Source organism: Hyla sarda, chromosome 6 (genome assembly GCF_029499605.1).
Source record: "Hyla sarda isolate aHylSar1 chromosome 6, aHylSar1.hap1, whole genome shotgun sequence".
NCBI lineage: Eukaryota > Metazoa > Chordata > Amphibia > Anura > Hylidae > Hyla > Hyla sarda.
The window spans coordinates 111,872,985-111,888,770 of record NC_079194.1 but is presented as its reverse complement, the minus strand read 5'-3'; the positions used below and the strand labels follow the sequence as shown (position 1 = coordinate 111,888,770).

The 15,786-nt window shown below is 43.8% G+C and overlaps 1 protein-coding gene across 1 annotated transcript in view; it reads right to left on the bottom strand.

Annotated features, from left to right (window-relative positions):
* CPNE9 (copine family member 9) overlaps positions 1-15,193 on the bottom strand; it is a 367,100-nt gene extending 351,907 nt beyond the window's left edge. The window contains exons 1-2 of the mRNA XM_056524690.1: positions 15,037-15,193; positions 14,159-14,377 (exon numbers count right to left, since the gene is read on the bottom strand). Of these exons, the coding sequence (XP_056380665.1) occupies positions 14,159-14,235 (77 nt within the window). The 5' untranslated portion in view covers positions 14,236-14,377; positions 15,037-15,193. The remainder of the gene's footprint in view (positions 1-14,158; positions 14,378-15,036) is intronic.
* Between the last annotated feature and the right edge of the window lie 593 nt (positions 15,194-15,786).

Sequence of the window (15,786 nt, the reverse complement as noted above, 5' to 3'; positions counted from 1 at the left end):
GGAGGATGGGGGGCTGTAGCAGTGTGGAAGATGGGGGGGGGGTGCGGCATCCTCCACACTGCTACAGCCCCCCATCCTCCACACTGCTACTGCCCCACATCCTCCCACAGCCCCCCATCCTCCACACTCCTGCAGCCCCCCATAAATAAATAAGCCCTACCCTGAAAATAAGCCCTAGTGTGTTTTTTGTGACTAATATTAATATAAGACCTAGTCTTATTTTCGGAGAAACACGGTATAACCCGTCCACCTATTTGTACTACAGTAGTATTTCTTTGGAATAGGATCAAGCAGATTAGCCTTCGCTCTCTACATGCACCACTGTACTTTGGACACCATAGATACTGACACTTTCCTTAGATCTCTTTATGTACCAGTGCATACTAGGAACACTTCACAGGACCTGCTGTTTTGGTAACACTATCCATTACAATGTGGCCCTTATCATGTAGATCCTTGCGTTTGCCCATTTTTCCTGCTTCCAACATCAACTTCAAAAACTGCCTGTTCACTTGCTACATAATTTATCTCACCCCTTGGCAGGTGCCATTGCCATCAAATAACAATGCCCAACAATTTATTTTTTTTAGTCGCCAATCAAATTCCAACAAAATATGGTGAATGCAAAACCATTCATATATCATGTTTTAGCCGTCTTTTGAACAAATTTAGAGTATTTATGGTAATGGTAAATCAAAAACTGTTCACACATTATTTTTTAAGCCATCTTTAGTATCCAAAAGTAAACCTGCACTTTCTTGCCTGTTTTGAGGTACAAAAGCCCCCCCAAAAAAAACAACAACAACAGTCTTTTCCCAGTTATTCCATTCAAAATTCCATTCAATGGAAAACTGCTATATTATATAACAGCCATTCAGAGGCGGCTCTAGACTTTTTGAGGCCCCCAAGCGCGATAAAAAGAAGAAGAAAAAAGTAAGCAGGCGATATTAAAATTAACTGTATAAATTGCATATTTTAAGGCAAACTTTAATATATATCATAACCTCACTATTCACAGCTTATTAACGGCATACTACAGAGGAAATTTTTTTCTTTTTGGATTTCTTTTCTGTCACGACCACAATGCTCTCTGCTGACACCTCTGTCCATTTTAGGAAATGTCCAGAGCAGCATATGTTTGCTATGGGGAATGCTATGCTATGACAGTTCCTGACATAGACAGAGGAGTCAGCAGAGAGCCCTGTGGTCGTGACAGAAGAGAAATCCAAAAAGAAAAGAATTTCCTCTGTAGTATACAGCCGCTAATAAGTACTGGAAGGATTAAGATTTTTTTAATAGAAGTAATTTACAAATCTAATATGTATAGAGACAAGAAAAGGGAGAGCACTCTAAGGGCATATATCACCTGGACTGGAGTGCGGTCAAACCCCGGTACCTATCTTCATATCTCCTGCGGGGTGCACACATACAAGCATCAAGTATTGGAAAGATTCAATAAAGAAAAACGTAGGTGCACTCACCGCTCAGCGGAGACTACTGCATGTCGGGGTCCGGTACAGGGGAAGCTGGGTCTCAGCGAAGGCGCATGAAGTGTGGAACTCGGAGGCTACGCCGGCAGTTTCGCACGTAAGTGCGTGCTTCTTCCGGCCTCTGAGAGGCCGGAAGAAGCACACACTTAAGTGCGAAACTGCCTGCGTAGCCTCTGAGTGCCACACTTCCTGCGCCTTCGCTGAGACCCATCTCCCCCTGTACCGGACCCCGACATGCAGTAGTCTCTGCTGAGCGGTGAGTGCACCTACGTTTTTCTTTATTGAATAATTTACAAATCTGTTTAACTGTCTAGCACCAGTTGATTTAAAAAAAAGAAAAAAAAAGTTTTTCACAGGAGTACCTGCCTTTCACCGCTCCCTACATGATGGCACAGTCAGATATATAACTCATCTCTGACTGTGCCATCATATAGTGAGTGGTGAAAGGAAGGTAAAAAATAGCAACTGGTCCATTTATAAGCCCCACACTTTACCTTTTTTGCCCCCTGCTTGGGTGAGGCTGAGGCCTCTTAGATTTATTACAGAAATAGCACAGCAGCACAGAGTATTTCTGGAGGGAACTGTAGTGAGTCAGAATGTTTCACTACAGTTCCTGACAGAAATACTTTGTGCTGCTGGGAAGACTACTCCATCTTCTACCTGCCTTTTACCGCCCCCTACATGACGGTACAGTAAGAGATATAAGTTATTTTTCACATAAGTCAGACTGTGCCATCATGTAGGGAGCGGTGAAAGGCAGGTAGAAGATACATACAACTATACAATCCATAAGCCCCCCACCTAGCCAGGCAACCGTATTGGGTCCATGCAGCTGTCGACTGAGAAAGCCGGCAGAGAGATCAGGGCACTTCTTCGGGAGGGCTCTGTATACTGAGGACAAGCAGGGCTCTGTACAACAAGGACAAGCAGTGCTCTGTATACTGAGGACAAGCAGGGCTCTTTACACTGAGGACAAGCAGGGCCCTGTACACTGACGACAAGCAGGGCTCTGTACCTGAGGACAAGCAGGGCCTGTACGAGAGAGAGAGCAGGGCAGCGGGCGCAATGATCAGTGGCACAGTGAACTCCGACGTGGCCACGCCGGAATTCAAAGCGCCTCTCCTAGGCAGCCACTACAGTTCTCTCACAGGGCTTCCGTGGCTATGTGGGAGATGCAAGCCAGCAGCACCGTTCTCCGGGCCCGGGTGTGTGCTGGGCCCGGGTGTGACAGGCGGCGGACAGCGGGCCCATTTCCCGGCCGGGCCTTCGGACGATGGCCGAATGGACCGACCGGTCAGTCCGCCCCTGGGCTAAACAATTAAAAATTTTGACCGGGAAAGGGTGCTGGCATATTTTTAATTGCAGCAGCCTGCGGCTCTCAAATTACACTAGGGATCTCAAACTCAAATTATCTGGGGGCCACTGGAGGTAGCAGCTGGGTGAGGCTGGGCCGCATGCGTCCCTTACATATAATGCCACCATTATGCTCCCCTCATCATCCACAAGCAACCCCCCCATTCCCCCTACCCCCGTGTAGTAATAGCAAGAGCTGACGGATGATGGGGGTGCTATTTCTGGGGGTTTCCAACATTAGGTAGTAGCAAGTTCCCCACATTAGGTAGAAGCAGGTTCCTCACATTAGGTAGAAGCAGGTTCCCCACATTAGGTAGTAGCAGGTTTCCCCACATTAGGTAGAAGCAGGTTCCCCACATTAGGTAGAAGAAGGTTCCCCACATTAGGTAGTAGCAGGTTTCCCACATTAGGTAGTAGCAGGTTCCCCACATTAGGTAGAAGCAGGTTCCCCACATTAAGTAGTAGCAGTTTCCCCACATTAGGAAGTAGCAGGTTTCCCACATTAGGTAGAAGCAGGTTTCCCACATTAGGTAGTAGCAGGTTCCCCCCATTAGGTAGTAGCAGGTTCTCCACATTAGGTAGTAGCAGGTTCTCCACATTAGGTAGTAGCAGGTTCCCCACATTAGGTAGTAGCAGGTTCCCCACATTAGGTAGAAGCAGGTTCCCCACATTAAGTAGTAGCAGTTTCCCCACATTAGGTAGTAGCAGGTTTCCCACATTAGGTAGAAGCAGGTTTCCCACATTAGGTAGTAGCAGGTTCTCCCCATTAGGTAGTAGCAGGTTCTCCACATTAGGTAGAAGCAGGTTTCCCACATTAGGTAGTAGCAGGTTCCCCACATTAGGTAGTAGCAGGTTCCCCACATTAGGTAGTATCAGGTTCCCCACATTAGGTAGTAGCAGGTTCGGCCAACTGGCCGGCCAACTGGAGACCAGGAGGAGGAGGGCGGGGTAAGTGAAGCCTTCCGGCATTTAGCGCTTCTTGCCCGAAGCAGGGCTAAATGCCTGAAGACGATACCTGCCAGACGTGACATCATCTGAAGCCACACAGGGGAGAACTTTCTCCCTCACTCTGCTACACACAGCCTTGAGCAGTTCAGTGTGAGATAAGCTATGATAAGCTAAGGCTGCACGCACACCCCTCAGCACTCCAGACTGCATTTCCTGATTTTGGACTTCTGCCAGGCCAGCAGGAGTCATAAGTCTGTGAAAGAGATGGGGGGGGGGGGGGGGGATGTGCTCTGGACAAGTAGGGAGACACCTAGTGGCAGCTTTTTTAAACACAAATAAAACATAGAAAACTTTATTTTTCTTAAACAAAGCACATTAGAAATATTTTTTATTTACCACAATGAGTGCAATACCAAAAATTTATTTTGATGACAGTGCCCATTTAAAGTTTTTTTTTTTTTTTTAAATCAACTGGTGCCAGAAAGTTAAACAGATTTGTAAATTACGTCTATTAAAAAATCTTAATCCTTCCAGTACTTATTAGCTGCTGAATACTACAGAGTAAATGGTTTTCTTTTTGGAACACAGAGCTCTCTGCTGACATCATGAGCTCTCTGCTGACATCTCTGTCCATTTTAAGAACTGTCCAGCAAACATAGCAATGCATAGCAAACATATGCTGCAAACATATGCTGCTCTGGACAGTTCCTAAAATGGCCAAGACCAAAGAGCTGTCGAAGGACACCAGAAACAAAATTGTAGACCTCCACCATGCTGGGAAGACTGAATATGCAATAGGCAAGCAGCTTGGTGTGAAGAAATCAACTGTGGGAGAAATTATTAGAATATTGAAGACATACAAGACCCCTGATAATCTTCCTTGATCTGGGGCTCCATGCAAGATCTCACCACGTGGTGTCAAAATGATCACAAGAACAAAAATCCCAGAATCACACGGGGGGACCTAGTGAATGACCGGCAGAGAGCTGGAACCAAAGTAACAAAGGCTACCATCAGTAACACACTACGCTGCCAGGGACTCAAGTCATGCAGTGCCAAACGTGTCCCCCTGCTTAAGCCAGTACATGTCTGGGTCCCTCTGATGTTTGCTAGAGAGCATTTGGATGATCCAGAAGAGGATTGGGAGGATGTCAGATGGTCAGATGAAACCAAAGTAGAACTTTTTGGTAAAAACTCAACTCCTCGTGTTTGGAGGAGAAAGAATGCTGAGTTGCATACAAAAAAAAACACCATACCTACTGTAAAGCATTAACTGGAAACATCATGCTTTGGGGCTGTTTTTCTGCCAAGGGACCAGGACAACTGATCCATGTAAAGGAAAAAAATTATAGGGCCATGTATCGTGAGATTTTGAGTAAAAAACCTCCTTCCATTAGCAAGAGCATTGAAGATGAAACATGGCTGGGTCTTTCAGCATGACAATGATCCCAAACACACCACCTGAGCAACAAGTGGGCAAAAAGTGGCTTCGTAAGAAGCATTTCAAGGTCCTGGAGTGGCCTAGCCAGTCTCCAGATCTCAATCCCATCAAAAACCTTTGGAGGGAGTTGAAAGTCCGTGTTGCCCAGTGACAGCTCCAAAACATCAATGCTCTAGAGGAGATCTGCTTGGAGGAATGGGCTAAAATACCAGCAACAGTGTGTGAAAACCTTGTGAACATTTTACCGAAAATGTCTGACCTCTGTCATTGCCAACAAAGGGTATATAATAAAGTATTAAGATTAACTTTTGTTATTGACCAAATACTTATTTTCCACCATAATTTGCAAATAAATTCTTTAAAAATCAGGCAATGTGATTTATGGATTTTTTTTCTCATAATGTCTCACATAGTTGAGGTATACCTATGATGAAAATTACAGGCCTCAATCATCTTTTTAAGAGGGAGAAACTTGCACAATTGATGGCTGACTAAATACTTTTCTCCCCCCACTGTACATAGTTTGAGGTTGAAAAACAAAAACAAGAGTCCATCAAGTTCAACCTAAAACCATTCTGTGTTGATCCAGAGGAAGGTAACCCTCTCCCCCCCCCCCCCTCCACCCCCATTAGATTGATGCCCAATTGCCCCAGGATAGAGGAAAAGTTCCTTCCCAATTCCAATATGGCAATCAGAATAATTTACTGGATCAACGTTCTATTCACATAAATCTAGCATTCATAACCTGTAATATTATATTTTTCTAGAAGAATATCCAGCCCCCCTAAATTTGTTTATTAAGTCAGACATCACAACATCATGTATTTTCTACTTTATAGATATACATGCTGGGTTCTAAGGTATCTTTTGGAAGCTTTTGACTTCATATCCCATCCCCATATATTGTTGTCATATCCCATCCCCATAGCCCATCCTCATATCTCAACCTCATATCCCATCCTCATATCCCGACCTCATATCCCATCCTCATATCCCATCATATCTCAACCTCATATCCCGTCCTCATATCCTGACCCCCTATCTCGACCTCCTATCCCATCCTCCTATCTCGACATCATATCCTCTCCTCATAACCTGACCTCATATCCCATCCTCATATCTTGACCTCCAATCCCGACCTCCTATCCTGACCTCATATCTTGACCTCATATCCTGTCCTCATATTCCATCCTGATATCCCGTCCTCACATCCTGACCTCATATCCCGTCCTCATATCTCAACCTCATATCCACACCTGCTATCCTGACCTCATATTCCGTCCTCATATCTCGACCTCATATCCCATCCTCTTATCCCGACCTCATATCCTGTCCTCTTATGTCGACCTCATATCCTGACCTCATATCCTGTCCTCATGTCCCTTCCCCATATCCCGACCCCATATCCCGTCCTGTCTGTGTGAGATGGGGTGTGACTTGCAAGCTGGACCGACACATTCACCAGGAGATGCAGAGCGGTCCCATATACTTGCATGGGACTTGAAACAAAAACCCATCTTTTATATAAGGGTGTAGGTAAGGGTTAATTTAACTATCATATATTTTTATTTGACATGTAAGTAATATGTGTACCAGGTACTACTGAAATATCTCCAGCCATACGGATATTATGTGGGAACATACATTTCCCAATGATTTGCATAGGACTTTAAACAAAAACCCTGACCCTCACAAATGGCGGTAGTTAAGGGTTAAATTAACTATCCTATATTTTAAGTGGATATATAAGTAACATGTGACCAAGTATTATCGAAATATCTCCAGCCGAATGGAATTTATGCTGGAACATATATTTCCCATGGACTTGGGACAAAAACCCAGTCCCTGGCAAATGGGGGTGGGTAAGGGTTAAATTACCTATCCTATGTTTGTTGTTGACATATAAGGAACATGTGTGCCAAGTTTCATGGTAATATATTTAGCTATTTGGACGTGATGCTGGAACATACACACATTCATTTTATAAATATATATATATATTAGCTGAGTACCCGGCAATGCCCGGTTTTTCCTTCCTCATCCTTGTTAGGGAGGAAAATAAACAAAGGAGGAAGCTTTTGACTTCATATCCCGTCCTCATATATTGTTGTCATATCCCAACCCCATATCCTGTCCTCATATCCCGACCTCCTATCCCGACCTCCTATCCCGTCATCATATCTTGACCTCATATCCCGTCCTCATATCCCATCCTCATATCCCGTCCTCATATTCTGACCTCCTATCCCGTCCTCCTATCCCGTCCTCCTATCCCGACCTCCTATCCCGTCCTCCTATCCCGTCCTCCTATCCCGACCTCCTATCCCGACCTCCTATCCCGTCCTCTTATCCCATCCTCCTATCCCGTCCTCCAATCCTGGTCCTCCTATCCCGTCCTCCTATCCCGACCTCCTTTCCCGACCTCCTATCCCGACCTCCTATCCCAACCTCCTATCCCAGTCCTCCTATCCCTGTCCTCCTATCGCGGACCTCCTATCCCGGTCCATAATATGTTTACCAGGTATTGAAATATCTCCAGCAGTACAGAAGTTATGTGAGAACATACATTTCCCATTGATTTGCATGGGACTTTAAACAAAAACCCCGACCCTCACAAATGGTGGTAGTTAACGGTTAAATTAACTATCCTATATTTGTTGTTGACATGTGACCAAGTATTATCGAAATATCTCCAGCTGTTTGGAAGTTATGCAGATATATTATGCAGATATATTATGCAGATATATTATATTTCCCATAGACTTGTATGGGACTTTAAACAAAAACCCCGCCCCTGGCAAATGGGGGTGAGTAAGGGTTAAATCACCTATCCTATGTTTGTTGTTGACATATAAGTGCCAAGTTTCATGTTAATATCTTTACATGTGCCAAGTTTCATGTTAATATCTTTAGCCGTTTCGAAGTTTTTGTGGAACATACAGACATATATACATACACACACACATGCACACATTGAGTTTTATATATATATATATAGATAGATTAATACAAATATATATATATATGGTAATTGCCCTTTAAATACACACTAGCTTGGAGCCTGGGAGTCTAGGAGAGTTTACGGGAGTTTGCAGTGTTTGTGAGATGCGCTAGTCTGGCCAAGATTCCCCGTAATACATCTCTGCTTTTACGCCAATTACACTCATTTGCTGCCAGGGCGAAAGTTTAGCTCACAACTATATATAAAGGTACAGACTGGGAACACAGGAGAGTGACCATTTAACATTTCCACTACACAGCACTGCCTGCTGGCCCGCAGTCATATGCATGAGGAGGCTGATCTACATGAGCTCACGTGCATGAAATAATCCGAGATGATGGAGACGAGACTTATTAGAAGAATATAATTACATAATGGAGATTAGATACAGTATAAAACATAGATATGTAGATGAGAGGAATAGATCAGATAAAAAGATAGATAGATATGAGATAGATAGATATCAGGTAGATAGATATGAGATAGATAGATAGATAGATATGAGATAGATAGATAGATAGATAGATAGATATGAGATAGATAGATAGATAGATAGATAGATATGAGATAGATAGATAGATAGATAGATAGATAGATATGAGATAGATAGATAGATAGATAGATAAATAGATATCAGGTAGATTGATATGAGATAGATAGATAGATAGATAGATAGATAGATAGATACGAGATAGATAGATAGATATGAGATAAATAGATATGAGATAGATAGATAGATAGGAGATAAATAGATATGAGATAGATAGATAGATAGATAGATAGATATGAGATAAATAGATATGAGATAGATAGATAGATATGAGATAGATAGATAGATAGATAGATAGGAGATAAATAGATATGAGATAGATAGATAGATATGAGATAGATAGATAGATATGAGATAGATAGATAGATAGATAGATAGATAGATATGAGATAAATAGATATGAGATAGATAGATAGATAGATAGATAGATATGAGATAGATGATTGATTGATAGATAGATAGGAGATAGATAGATATGAGATAGATAGATAGATAAGAGAGAGAGAGAAATGCTAGACTGCCATCAAATCAGGACCCGCTGGACAATGTTTTCCAAAAAAAAATGTGCCTCCAGGTGCAAAACTACAACCCCCAGCATGCCCTTTGGTTGTCCGGGCATGCTGGGAGTTGTACTTTTGCAACAGCTGCTTGGAAAACACTGATCTGGGGCCTACCAGGAGGATGGACACTGGGGGCCCACCCTAAAGTTACATGCAAATACTACCTGTTACACCCATTTAGACCTTCTACATATAGAACAGACAACTGTATATCACTACGATTTGCACATAACTGGTGTTTATTTAGAATTTTTTTATTCAGAGGGTGAAATCCCCTGTTGCCAGGGGGCACCCATGTACACGGAGGAAGTCTGAATAGATGGATAGACAGACATATATTAGATAGATAGATAATTAGAGAATACATTGCAAAGTTGGATATAACTGTAGACATCTAGTGCAGCTATCAGAGACGCCAGGATATAACCTCCATGCCCCATTATGTACATGGCGGTATTCTACAGATATTTGCCGTATATATAACCACACACGTTATTACGGTCCGCTCTGTGAAGGGAGTAGATATATATTCTCCTCCCCGGAGATGGGGACACCAGCGTACAGATCTCCAGTATTTTCCGCTCAGCGCAGTTTGAATTATTTTCCAATCCCCGTCCATATGCTGCTCCTGTTCCCCCTCACTGTCGAGTCACAAAGCCTCTCTAGAACATTTCATGCTGTTTTCTATGGGCGCTACATGTCAGAAGAAATGTTTAACCTCTCAGCTGCCACACAGGCCACAGAAGTACAGATACCGCCATGTTCTTCTCACAGCTCCTCCATACTGTAGAGCTCCCCTGTGTTGCAGCCCCCCTCCCCCTGTGCCTCACTTTAACCCTTACCTAATAGCAATCTGTACAGTTATTTTCCACCCCAGTGGATCTTGGATTGGAATCCAGCGTTAATTGAGCGAGTACAACAATCCGCTCTAGCCAGCAGAAGTCATTAAGAGGGATCCAGAAATGAGTTTTTTCCCCCTAATATCAGCTGTGATTAAGGATAAATGAGCTGGTCATCCCCTATACCATTCTATAATGAAGCGCATAGGATGTCCTGGATTACTAGAGTAAATCCTGTTCAATACAAAACAATATATATTACTAATCCTCTACGACCGTCCCTAATGAACTTAAAATGCACTAACATGTGCCATAGGGTAGTATACTACAGACAAGGCGTAACTTGGAGCTTCTGGGCCCCAATGCAAAATCTGCAAGAGGGCCAAATGGGTTAATTATAATACTGGTCTCTTATGGGGCAGATGTGCTTTGGGGCCACCTTAGGTACCAGGGCCTCGTTGCGACTGCTATCTCTGCACCACCTATAGCTACAGCCGCGACTACAGACAGGGTTGGTGCAAGGATTTTTGCCACCCTGGACGAAAGCTAATTTTACCGCCCCTTGCCACCCCTTGATCACGCCCCACCTTACTACTGTGAAACACTGTAGCAAACCTCCTCCTCATGGGGCAGATGTATGGAGGCGCTCACAATGTCAGGACCTGCCTGTCTGGCCTCGTAGGCGGCACTGTGCTCCTCCAGCAGGCTGAAGAATGCAGAATATTACAGTATCGGAAGGGGGGGGGGGGCTGGCTGGGCGGGTGCTTCAGATGAGTAGCGGGTGCTTTGCATGCTGGCTGGCTACAACCTTTCTTGCAGCGGGCAGAGTGGCGCCCCCATTAAGAGGGCACTCTAGGCTTCTGTCTATTTAGCCTAAAGGCAGAACCGGCCCTGACTACAGATGTAGCAGCAATTAATTAGAAATGTAACTGTCCTTTTGTACAATGTGATCCTTGACCTGGTTAGGGCACTGCAGTAGGGTGCTTCGGATGAGTGGTGGGTGCTTTGGATGCTGGCTGGCTACTAACTTTCTTGCAGCCGCCAGAGTGGCGCCCCCTTTAAGAGGGCACTCTAGGCTTCTGCCTATTTAGCCTATAGGCAGAACCGGCCCTGACTACAGATGTAGCAGCAATGAATTTGCCATTTAACTGTCCTTTTGTACAATGTGATCCTTGACCTGGATAGGGCACTACAACCAAAATAAATGCAAAGTTATTTCAGACTGAGTTATCTTCAACCCGGCACAACATTAGCTCAATTCTCACTGACATATGGCACAATCAGCTCCCATGTGTCAAACAAGCCCTCTCTTTTTATGTACGGCAAAATAGACTATACTACAATTATGTCGGACAACCCTGTCTTTCTGTATATCACAAGCTGAGCTCTGGTTTATCTAATACAATCCATGTTCCCACCATACTGTACATAGAACTAACCATTACTATCTCAGAAATCGCATCCTACTACATGCGACAAACTCAGCTCACATACGTGCAATTGTGCTACTTCTGTAAAAAAAAAAAAAAAAGAAGCTGTTTATGTGCAACACACCCAGTCTTAGAGTAACAAACTCAACTCTGCTACTTATAAAAAGCCTCGGTTCTGCTATGTTTAACTAACCAAATCCTCCAAAATCTGACAACCTATTTGCTTTGCTGTCTCCACCACAGTCTAACAAACTCAGTTCTGCTACGTCAGACAAACGCATCTCTGCTTCATATGATCATCCTGTTTAATTGTTCTTTTTTGGGGGCCAGTAAGATGTGAGGGTATTGTCCTGTTTCTGCGTAATTCTAAAAAAAAAAAAAATCAATCCTATATTACTGGTTAGGCTAGTGTTTCCCAACTATGGTGCCCCAAATGTTGCAAAACTACAACTCCCAGCATGGCCGGACAGCCTTCGGTTGTAGTTTTGCTACAGCTGGAGGCACCCTGGTTGGGAAACACTAGATGAGGCATTCTTGAAACCACCATACCTTATACCCTGTTTCCCCGAAAATAAACCCTACCCCGAAAGTAAGCCCTAGCAGGATTATCAGGGTGGGCTGCAATATAAGCCCTACCCCGAAAATAAGACCTAGGCCAGGGGTAATCAACTGGCAGACCGTGGTCCAGTAATGCCCGCAGACCACTATTCACCCCCCCCCCCCCCCCCCCCTTGGCTGGTCCCGCGGCAAGTTACCGTAATTGAGCCGGGGGGATGAAATGTGTACCCTAGTTTATTATGGCAGAGGGGTGGGGGCACTGTAGGAGTGTGGAGGACGATGGGGGAAGGTTAGGATGGGGGGCTGCAGGAGTGTGGAGGATGGGGGGCTGTAGGAGGATGGGGGGCTGTAGCAGTGTGGAAGATGGGGGGGTGCGGCATCCTCCAAACTGCTACAGCCCCCCATGTTGTTCAAGGTACATACCGTACCCTGAAAATAAGCCCTAGTGTGTTTTTTGTGACTAAAAGTAATATAAGACCCGGTCTTATTTTCGGAGAAATGCGGTACTGGGACTGGTCTGTAACTGGTGGCTCTCCAGCTGTTGGGGAACTACAAGTCCCAGTATGTCCTGATAGCTAACTGTTAAGTATAGTGGAGTTGTAGTTTCTCAACAGCTGGAGGGCCATAAGTTGCAGATCACTGTGTTATATAGCAGTATCCATCCAGAGGACCAGGATTTAGAGCTCCATTATCTATATTTAGTTTATTTTTGGTGGCGATAGCATGTAAAAGGAAATCTAGTCAGAAGGATCTTCTGATCATTCATAAATACAGGTGTGAAGATCACCTTGGTGAATTCCTAGATCACAGATCACCACTGATCTCTAGAATGTTATACTTCCTTGGCACTGCACGGAGATTTATGATTTCCTAAACTACAAAGATCTTTTCAAATACATTGCAGTCCACTTAGACTGTTGTGTTAGATTTTTAAGAATGGAAATCTATAAGCAGTGCCAAAGTGTCTGCTTTACCAAGACCGCAGAATTCACCAATGGGATCATATATCCCCAACAGATCCCAATAATGGGGGTTGAGTGGATATTGTGCATCGTGTTATTACAATGTAATATAACAGGGTCACAAACATTTTTATATCTATTTCTTTACTGCTCTTCCTTACAGTAATGAAATTGAGAATAATATATTGAACTCTTTGCTAGAACCTTTAAAGTCCTGGTATTTAATGATACAAGGCTCCACATACTGGTTCTATATTCCGTGGAGACTGGATTTAGATTCTGTGCTGTGGACACAGACCTTGATATAGCCCAGGCTTTAATTCAAGGATTTGTCCAGAATCTTGGTAGTCTGCACGTTGGACCCTGACTCCATGCACTGAACCTTTTTACAGGACCATGGATAGTAGAACCTTAGTCATCACTGCCTCCGTAAACAGTGTGTGAAACAGCTCCTACAACAGTAAATGTAGATACAATTCTCCAAAAATTGCAGCTAAAATGGGAGACTCACGCAACGGGTTCACGGTTCAACTGGACCAATGACCACACAACTGGATGCTCATTGAGTGCCCTATATAATACAATAGCCACTGGACCTGACTGACCTCATGATGGACCTTCAGCCAATGCTCCCACATTGGACCTGAATTTTCAGACCAATACGCCACACAAAGGACCACCTATAAATACAGCACTCTGTATAGCTTACACACTGGACCTTGATGACTTCATGGTGGACCTTGATCTAATGCCCAACACGAGGGACCTTGTTCAAATTCTCCCCAATCTGTTGCCAAGTGTAATGCTCTACACACTGATACTACTCCACAGACATTGGCTTAATGCCCAAAAAAATGAATATGTACAGTTACAAAATAGCCCCACACAGACCCAATACCCCAATGACCCAACCCAGTGGAGCTGGACGCAAAACCCTAGACATGTGCCCCACTCCCCGTATATATCAGAACCTTTCCCTTCTATGCTTCCGCTTTCCCAACACTTTACAGATAAAGGAATTCCTACCTGCATGACACTGTGATCTCGATCTTAGTGGCTGGCACGCTGGTGTGTACAGGGTCAAAGTCTCCAATAGAAGCCATTCTCCTGGAGTCTGCAGGTCCACCTGCTGCTAGAGAGAGTCTATGTCCTGTGGTGATCTTCAGCTACACTTGCACTTGACTCAAGGCTGCAGGGCTGTCATCAAGAGCTCAAGAACAGGTCCAAGACGCCAGTCCATGAAAACTACAACAGAAGAAGACACAACATATAGAAAACTCCTTGCGGGTTTCTGGGTGGAAAGAGTCTGAGATGGTTTCTGAGACACTCGGTGGGACTGCCATTCTATCTAATCCCCAGGTGGCAGGATTTCTAGAGTAACATCCTGCTTTATCAAAGTCACTCCATATCTGTGTCACTGAAGCCTATTAACCCTAGCAGAGAAGTAGGACACATTTAATATTCTGGAGTCATCTGTGTTCATCAGGGGATTACACCCCCGCACCACCACCTAATCAATACCCATCCCCCTATGGGTGCAGTCCATTGGGTCTAGGTGCCCACTCAGTTATATCCTAATACTGGCATTTTTTCATGTGTGGTTGGAAAACTCTGCTGGTGTAAGACCCATGCCATACTGGGATTAAACCACCACAGATGTATCAGGGAATTAAATTCTATCAGAAAACATTAGAGCTTTTCTCTCTGCTACATCTGTTGCTGTTTCCTCCCAATTCCTAGTTGCTGCCACAGACCCAAATAGTGCACAATATTCAATATATGGTCTATGAGAAACAACAAAGTTTCTAAGCTTCACTGGAGGATATCAGGGAGAATCTCAAAGTCCCCAATAATAACCTAGGAGGGGCAGAGGATGGGAGCAAATGCAATAAAGTTCTCTTTACCTGTGAAGTTGCAGGGGGAGGCAGTTGTTGGCTGGATCCCTTCTGGAGACCCCCCTATGCATATGGTCCTCACTCAGCTCTCTCATATGCATGCCATTATCCCAGGCTTGTGCAAAAATATAGAGGATGGGAGAAAAGAACCTGTATCACTGAATATTGTACACAGAATCCCTCAATGGATGAGAGTGGTGGCTTGTGATGCCAATAGGACACCTAGTGGCCTAGTGTGGTATGGCAGCCATTATCCCATGGACAAGCTTGCTTTCCACATTTTAAGCCTTGAATGCTGATATGACTTTGGCTGCCTGGGTTTTAACTGTTGCTTAGAAATATGATGACATTGTGATTTTATTACGTTTTGGATTTACTATAAATTATACATATAGTAATGACAATAATCACTATTCATTCAAGAGCAACAGCAAAAATAACATATTAGGGAATTGCCCTTTATGCAATTTGCTGCTATATCAAGACTCAGTTACTGGTGGATGCACTTGTATAAGTAGTTATGCACCATAGGAGGATGGGGAATTTATCTTTTCCTGTACCAACGCAAAGTAAATTTGAGTAAAAATGGAGCTTGCACAAAAATTATGCAAAATTTTTGCCAGTCTGTGCTGGTGTAAAGAAAGAAAAATTCCCCCGTCATGTGTTTGTACAGATGCAGAAAGTTTAACTCACTGCTCTTGCTCATGCAGTACAGCTAATAGCAGTATTTTTTTAAACAGTGTGCCTCCAGCTGCTTCA